Below are 9,053 nucleotides of genomic sequence, written 5' to 3'. Positions count from 1 at the left end.
TTCATTATGAGTAATGACGGGGAACAATATCTAACAGAATTTTTTAATTCTTAATTTATTGAACTTTTATGTTCATACTGTTTAAAATAAAAATAAGTATACTGTTACAGTATATTTATCTTAAATATGGTGGCTTGACTTAAAAACAAAATAAATTTCTGAACTCTTAATATGAATGTTATTCTATAATAAAATAAATATAATTTTCTAAAATATATCCACAGCTTTTTTAATTGTTTATCATGTAATATTTTATCAAAAAATCATCAATAAGTAATATGTACTTTATCTAATTAAGTATAACTATTTTATTGAATAAACTTAAGTGAATAAAATTCACTTCTATTTTACAATAAAATAAAAAAAAACAGGTACATTCCAAAACCATCCTAATAAGTCAATTGAGTTATGACCCTAAACTCTCTACCTCCACTACTTTGAGACCCCAATTCCAAATTTTTTTAGTATGAATACCCCATATCTAAAAGTTACAATTTAAATCTAAATATTTTTAGTCCAGGTAATCCTTGTCATTAACCCAAACAGAAAACTCCATCACAAATGACATATTTACCACCTTCTGCATTTCTAAAAATTTATGATGACCCTTGAGCAAAGGAAGTAAATAAACTGAAGATGGTTTTTAGTGTAATTATCATGCTTCCCTTGTAAATATAGATAACTGAAAGCGAAAAAAAACTAAAACAGACAAGTGTCTGTTTATACAAGGTGTCTGTTAATACATTTACCTTCTAGAAACACATAACCCTTTATGTATGATCAAGATAAATTTCCTAGATACTAAAATTCAGGGGAAAATTTCCAAGTTTTCTTATCATAAAAATTCTTATTTTAAAAACAAATTTAAATTATTAAATTTTTGTTAAGTGCTGACTTTATTTTAGCAAATACAAGCTAAAACAAAATATCTTGTAGGGGGATGATAAGACACACAAGCTGAATTTCATAAACACATGAAATAATGTCAAGACCAACTGGATTTGAACCCAGAATCTTGCAGATGAATGAAAGATAACTATTACTTATGGTTGATTTTTATAAGGTTAGAGAAATTATATCACATGTGACAAAAACTGTTTACCTATTTAGTTCTGTACAACTAGCACCGTCCAAAATTTAGTAAAACTTCACTCTTGGCAAAACAAGTTCAATTATGACTGTACCAAATATTACTTTACCCTTACCATATATATGTAAACACAGATTCAAAGAACACAACAGCATAAAAAATTCAGAATCAATCTTGTGTAAACTGTCAAGCAGATCAAACAATTATAACATACTTGTAGTAGGATGTAATAACCAATCAATAAAGAAATATAGTAATGTCAATAACCCTAATATACTACCTTTAGACAAATAATAGGCAATTGACATCTATATTTACTTTTCTTTTGGCTAAAATCTAAAGTTTTAAAACTTAAAAGCTTAACTATTGTTACAAATTGGTATTGAAAATATTTGTTTGTATAGAGCAAAATGTATAGATTATAAACCCACAATTTCCTAATTGACTATATAAGCACTCATTTAAAAAATATCACTAAGCACAATGAAATCTTGCAAGAAAAAGATACACTGTTATAAATTCTATATAAAAAGGGTTGTAAACAAAAAATTAAAATGACTGTCATACCACTATAACATTAGTGCTGGTTTGAGCTACTCTGTAAACATAAATTAGACTATTACAGTATTAATTAATTTTATTATACAATTTTTTTTTTTTTTAACCAATGTGTAGAGTGTTTTTAGGTTACCAACAGCTAGATAATATTCCTTAACCCATCAGGTTGGTCTAGTGGTTAACGCGTCTTCCCAAATCAGCTGATTTGGAAAGTCGAGAGTTACAGCGTTCAAGTCCTAATAAAGCCAGTTATTTTTACACGGATTTGAATACTAGATCGTGGATACCAGTGTTCTTTGGTGGTTGGGTTTCAATTAACCACACATTTCAGGAATGGTCGAACTGAGAATGAACAAGACTACACTTCATTTACACTCATACATATCATATTCATTCATCCTCTGAAGAATTATCTAAACGGTAGTTACCAGAGGCTAAACAGGAAAAGAGAGAGAGAGAGATAATATTCCTTGAAACTAATAAAAATACAAATTAATTTTTCTGTAAAAAAATTACATAAAATCTGAAACTTAAAAAAAATCATATAAAATTAAATTTATAATTTGACAATTCATGAACTGTATACTACTGTAATACAACTCATTAATCAGCCAGTTATTTCACATAGGCTAATAATTCAAATGAAGAAAAAATAAAATTTAATAAAAGAGAATGGAATAACATTCCAAACTTATTTTTTAATCAGAAAAATGTTGAAATATCTTATTAACTTTACAAATGATTCAAAATTGATGTAATACAATTAATATTCAATGATTAATCAACTGAAAAACAAAAACTTTAATTTTAATCATCCATTACTCCCAACATAAAAATAAATCTTATTTAATAATTTGCAAAACCTGCTACATAAACAATAATTAACTTACCACCAAACAGCTTTGTTTGCGATTTGCATCTGGATTCCTGATATATTTTTTATTAAAAGATAATTCCTTGACAAAAATGATTATATACAAACATAATGAGAAAATAATCATTTAAAAAACAACAAAACAAATGTGGAAAACAAAAGATCATTTATTCAAATGTATACCTAATAGCCTTATTCTTCTCTAACAAATATTACAAAAGTGACAATAATTTAAATTAATATTAAAGTTCATTCAAAAATAATTTGTAAAAAACAAAAATCATAACTTCATACAAGAAATTTATAAAACGAAACTATTAAAGTTTTCAATGAAAACGTCCTTTTAAATTTTCATCACATAAACAAATGTAACAAACTTCATTGCAATAAACTTTAAGCAGTATTATTTCTTGTGATTGGACCCTTTATTTGGCCGTTTCTTAGCCAGCATCAGACCTTGGTAATAGCCTGTATGATATCCAGTCATGTACCACGACAACAACATGGCTGATAAAGCATCGGATTCATTTTCCTGATTAAATTGAGACGTAAGGTTAAATGCTGGTGGTGGAGGAACAACAGGCACACCAGGTACGGATTGACCCCACGGCATATTTCCGAAATTACAAACATCTTCATTATTTTCTGCACAACTGTCTGACACATTTGAATTACTATTTACATGACCAGATGCTACCTGTTCCTGCATCGATCTAGTGTGTTCACCAGCAGACGACTTTAAGTCTTTCCCTTTCACAGTTTCTTCATTGCCGTAACCACAATACTTGACAATAAACCTGCCTTCGGGTAAAACACCAGTTACCGTAGCTTCATATTCTATACCGTCAACAGAATATACAGCTCTACAATGGTCTCCTACTTTCCATTTGTTTCCATCACGGGGTTTTTTTGGTGCCTTCTCCTTTTTCATTTCATTCTTATCTTTACAATGATAGTCTTGCTTATCATTTTCACTTACACCGTTACATATGCTCATTTGCTGCCTCACCTTTTTCTTGGCGGCTTCTACAGCTCTGTTGTATGCCTCTATTAATACTGTATCATCCCAAACATCACAATCACCGGAATCGTTACCATCTTCTTTACGAACATAAACATCAATAGATTCCATTGTACATAAAGGTTAGGAAAACAAACACTTAATTTCCAACAACTTACACAATGGAAAAGTAACTATCCCGGTATTACGTAAATTATCTCATGGAACAAAATGCTAGCAGTAAAATTAACGGTCATAAGTCTAAGTTCAACAAAACACTTACAATTTCGGCATACCAACACACGATTTCAACAACCACAACCTCCTTTCCTACAAATGACTGTAAAACGGAGAAACATGAAGCTGATGCTGTTGTTATATTTAACATTAGAAAAATAGTTAATTATTATTTATTACATAAGCCTGATACGAATTACGTATAACTTTTTCTATGTAAGAAAAATATTTACTTTTACCAAAATCTTTTCAATTGCCTAGTTTACATATTCAATCTACATCTTGTAACTCAGCTCCAACTAGAAAATCTTACACGAATTATTAATATTACACAATAACTAGTACTAGAACACATTTATCGAGATTAAGTAAAGCGATTTATAACTATTATTTTATAATAAATTTACTTCTACGTCTTTTTTGGATATAATAATTCAGAGTTGTAAAGATTTCAAAGAGGATCTCTTTGGATCAGCTGATTACTGTGAGGGAAGGAGTGATAAATAACCTTAATGACTGTGATTCAGATAGAGTACTGAGTTCGCTTGATTCATTGTGAATGCTTAGTTAACGTTATTGTTTGAATAGTACGTGCTTTAATCTCATGGTTCGTATTTTCAATCGCCTTTCTTTAAATTATAAAAAAAACTTTTTTTTCGTTAATCATAAAAATATACTAAACACTGATAAACGCTGTGTAAAAATGCCCGAACTGGAAACGAATTTATTGAAAGATCACTGTCGTTCTTTATTACCGGAGTTGCGTGCTGATAATCACAAAGGACAGTGTGGCAGAATAGGTGTGTTTGGTGGTTCTCTAGAGTTTACTGGTGCTCCTTATTACTCCGGATTTAGTGCGTTGCGATGTGGCGTAGACCTAGTGTATATTTTTTGTGCTGCGGCCGCAGCACAAGCTATAAAATCTTACAGTCCGGAACTAATGGTCATGCCGTACTTGGATTCGGATAATGCTATTGAGAATATTTCTGTGTGGCTTGATCGCTTTCACGCTATTTTAATTGGACCTGGGCTGGGACGAGATCCTAAAGTGTTTGGTGTATTGGCCAAAGTTATAAAGGTGTTAAACGATTACGACCCTCCAGTACCGATTGTATTTGATGCTGATGGTTTGTACTTTTTAACCCTGTATCCGGATATACTAAAAGATTACAAAAACAATGTTTATATTACTCCCAATATTGTAGAATTTAAAAGATTGACGAAAGCCATCCTCCAATCAGATTGTCAAAAACCAGAACGTGATCAATTAAGTGAATTATCTCAGTCGCTTGGTAAAAATGTGACAGTAGTACTGAAAGGTCAGGTAGATCTTATTACTCAAAAAGACCTAACAATTTGTTGTACAACTGAGGGTTCACCACGTCGATGTGGTGGGCAAGGTGATATGCTTTCTGGCATCTTGACAGCCTTTGCAGCGTGGGTGGAAATAAAACGCCCAAAATTTGACAGCACCATTAATATCACACCTGAGTTGGTGGCTAGTTACTGTGCTTGCCATATAGTTAGAAGTTGCAATCATTTAGTCTTTGCAGAAAAGGGAAGAGGTATGTTGGTTACAGATATGTTGGAAAAAATACTTAGCGTTAACAATGAACTCTTTGGGGAATGATATAGTATGCTGCTGTTTATTAAGTATAATTTTTTATTAAATCAGTAATAATAATGCAATTCATTCACAATATTGATAAAGTACCATAATATTTGTTTATCGATTCAAATTTTCAAGAACCTACTTTGTATTACGAAGAAAGAAACATCTATAGATGTTAGTCAAAGGAAATATAAATCCATTTACTAAGACTTTTTTATGTACATTAGTAAACATTTAAACTGGATAGAAATGTACTTTTGGACTTGTTTTTATAATATATAAGTATTAGCATAATTTCTACTGGCTTAAAATCTTTATAAATATGTATTACTTTTTTTATTAATTTTATGTTTTAATTTAAAAAAAACATAAATTAAAAACCAATGTTGCAGTATTTAGCTTACTTTCTGTGTTTTCATGAAGTTGCTTTTTCAAAATGTGTAGTTACTTCTAAAAGTATGTTCCTGAACTATTGATCTGCAACTTCCCCTTAGTTTTAATGCTAGTTATGTAACAAAAAATTTACATGATATAATAAGAAATTATGGGTTATATCATACATTCTCTGTGATGTTTTACTTCTGTTTAACTTATTGTGAATTAGTATCCATTGTTAATCATATATATATTTACACTAATGTGCTATTTGATGTCGTTAAACATAATGAAATTCATATTTAAACTTTTTAATTAAATATACTAGTTCCAGAATATTTTTTTAAGAGAATAAATATCCAGACATTATACATTCCAACTAATCCCCTTTTCTTTATCAAAGTAGAACTAACTCAAGCATAGAAGAAAATGTCAGTGTAGGAAAATAGTTAAACATTTACTTGTTTCAGCAACTATATAATTATGTAATAAATAATATATATAATTAATTTTGTTACTTGTAAAATTAACGTGCAATACACGTGTGTGTGTATATATATATATATATATATATGTTGTTTTTTTTAATTTTGTTCCATTATAATTAAGATATTCATTAAGAAATTAAAACTGCCTTCTAAATGGATTGAATTGCATTCCAAATTTTTTTTCAAACAAGTTTTATACCATTCCAGTGATGTGTGGCATATTAAATCTATCATTCTTGATGAAGTGATTAGGTAACAGTTTCATTAGATGGTCAAATAGCATATTCTATCTTCATTTTTTGCTTTACTTTATATTGGAAAATTTGTATAGAGTTTAATGTTAGGTTCATGAATATTTGTGGCATGAATAAAATTTACACCATATTACAGTTCATATCATTAGTTGTTTTTAATATATATTTAATCATGCTGATCAATGAACTTATTTAGATAAAGAAATATAATGTAATAAAAGTTTTGTCTGCATGCAAATGTATTTGCAGTGTTTTTTCTGATGGTGTTTGGTGGTAAATTATCCAAAAGTATTTACTTTTGATGGCTAATGAAACTGAATTTACTTTAGTGTTATATTTCAAACTTAAGTCATTACTCTTACAGAGAACTTTCATGGTCATCTTCAGTGACCACCACTGTTGTTTTCCACTCTGCAAACCAACTGATATTATTACTAGAATTGTACTCACCTCACCCATGTCACCTGAAAATCATGTACAACAAATCACCAAGCATGTATAAACATACATAACAGTACACTTATTGATTCACTTACACAAAATACATACAAATAAACGGTACTTACGTATTAACGCCACTGCAGCTACAGCTTTATTTATAAACAAAGTAGTCGGATTTCGGTGGGAAATGAACAGTCTCTTTATTAATTTTAATAAATGGTTATTTATATTTATTTATTTTATAAATATAATTTAACCAAACTTAACCTACACTCGCTTCGCTCGCTAACCTTGACTAATTAACACTGTAATTTTTTGAGTATTTATTTAATAAATTCAGTAATTATTGCAATTATTTATTATTTAAATAATCAAAACACTCCTGTGAATTAGTCAAGGTTAGCGAGCGTAGGTTAAGTTTGGTTATATATTTATAAATTAAATAAATATAAATAACCATTTATTAAAATGAGTAAAGAGACTGTTTTGAATCTATATTAAACTCTATATCGACCCATTTTCCACAGAAATCCGATTGACTACTTTGTTTATAAATAAATCTGTAGCTGTGATGACGTTAATAAGTAAGTACCATAAACTCATTTTTCCTGAAATACATAAATTGCTCAAACTGCACAATGTTAAGACAAATAGGTTCCTGATTCAAACAGAGGTTTAATTAATGCATGATGCGTCTATGTAACAACACAGTCTCAATTTCAGCCATTGCTAGAGCTTTGTTTGCCTGAGAGTTTAAAACAACAAATTATAAAAACACATACATTAATAAGTTGAATTTTCTATAAAATGAGCTGTCTGAAATTTGTTTAGTATACTTACACATAGGAATTTTTACTAGATGTAGTTCACCTTTTGATTGTAACCTATATGTGTTTGAATTGAAAAAAAATGACAATATTTGTTGATGCTAGAATTGAAAGTAATAGTAATGGTTACTAAAGATGACAAACTAAAATGATTGTTAGAAATATATTAAAATAAGTTAATTTTTTTCATTAAGAATTAATAGTTAATGTAAATACTGAGTAATTCACGCAATGTTACTGGCACTTTCTGAGCTCATTCTACTAGGAAAAATAATAAAAAATTTAATATAAACATGGGTCTGGAAATGCTCCATTAACAAGTTGCAGTTAGCAAAATATTTCACTGCGATTCCTGGGCAAAGAGTAAGTACTGAAATTTTAGGAAACCAAATTAAGGGGTAAAGTTGATGGTTCTGTATGATTATTGATCTGACAAATTGATTAAAACAGCTTCCAGAACTATATCTCCAGTAGTTTTCATAATATCCTACGTAAAACAGAAAAATGTATTGCCTAAAAACAAATATGTTATACAAAAACTTTGTTAAATGACTAATAAATAAAAGCATAAATTTTATTATCAACATGTAACATTGAAAATGAAGGGATTACACGTACAAAACATGCTTGTTTTCCTACAAAGTGCATGCAATGATACAAAAAAATAGTGTTAGTGTTGTACTAAGATAAAAATAAAAAATTGATAATATAAAAAAAACCAGTGCTTTTGTTATTCAGACAATAAAGTTTATGTATCTTTCTCAAATTCAATTCAAAATCAAAACCTTTCTAAGAGAAATATTGAAAGTTTTTATGTGAGGAAATCTTTAAATTTTATAAAACTGGAATAGATTTATGCAGAAAAGTTTTTATATTTAAAAGAAAAAATTGGAAAATTTAATACATTGAGAAAAAATGAGTAATATCCAACATATTTATAGTATATCGAAACATGTATAGTATATATCTAACACTCTACATGCATTCTATATATAAAACATATATATATATGTATGTAGTTTAAAAAATAAAGCTAATAATTTTCTCTTTTATAATATGCATCCACTACTACAAAGATTGTAATGACATTTGATTATGTAGTAGAGAATTTAATAATGGTAAAAAATTAAACAATAGCTTCCTTTTATTAATTAATTGCCAGAATTAAATAAACATTACTTTTTTTTTATTAATTACTTTATTTCATCTATTTGTAAGTATATAAAGCTAGAAATTTCTCATATCAACAAAAAATTCAGTAATGGCTTAGTAATAAAATGGTTAGTTTTACGCACCT

At 28.6% G+C, this 9,053-nt stretch overlaps 2 protein-coding genes across 2 annotated transcripts; one reads left to right on the top strand and one right to left on the bottom strand.

Annotated features, from left to right (window-relative positions):
* Nucleotides 1-2,669: 2,669 nt before the first annotated feature.
* On the bottom strand, nt 2,670-3,902 carry Smn (survival motor neuron). The gene has a single exon (XM_075380868.1). It carries the CDS (start codon nt 3,652-3,654, stop codon nt 2,926-2,928), a length of 729 nt encoding a protein of 242 aa, XP_075236983.1. The 5' UTR covers nt 3,655-3,902; the 3' UTR covers nt 2,670-2,925.
* Nucleotides 3,903-4,253: 351 nt separating this feature from the next.
* On the top strand, nt 4,254-6,628 carry Naxd (NAD(P)HX dehydratase). Its single transcript, XM_075380853.1, has one exon. It carries the CDS (start codon nt 4,364-4,366, stop codon nt 5,387-5,389), a length of 1,026 nt encoding a protein of 341 aa, XP_075236968.1. The 5' UTR covers nt 4,254-4,363; the 3' UTR covers nt 5,390-6,628.
* Nucleotides 6,629-9,053: the final 2,425 nt, after the last annotated feature.

The sequence above is a fragment of the Lycorma delicatula genome, chromosome 1 (assembly GCF_047948215.1).
Source record: "Lycorma delicatula isolate Av1 chromosome 1, ASM4794821v1, whole genome shotgun sequence".
Taxonomy (NCBI): Eukaryota; Metazoa; Arthropoda; class Insecta; order Hemiptera; family Fulgoridae; genus Lycorma; species Lycorma delicatula.
Note: the sequence above shows the minus strand (reverse complement) of the source record. Positions and strands in the feature narration are given on the sequence as shown.

What these genes read in the sequence shown, in the direction of transcription:
- Smn (XM_075380868.1), bottom strand. Translation starts at nt 3,654, where the DNA reads ATGGAATCTATTGATGTTTATGTTCGTAAAGAAGATGGTAACGATTCC.
- Naxd (XM_075380853.1), top strand. Translation starts at nt 4,364, where the DNA reads ATGGTTCGTATTTTCAATCGCCTTTCTTTAAATTATAAAAAAAACTTT.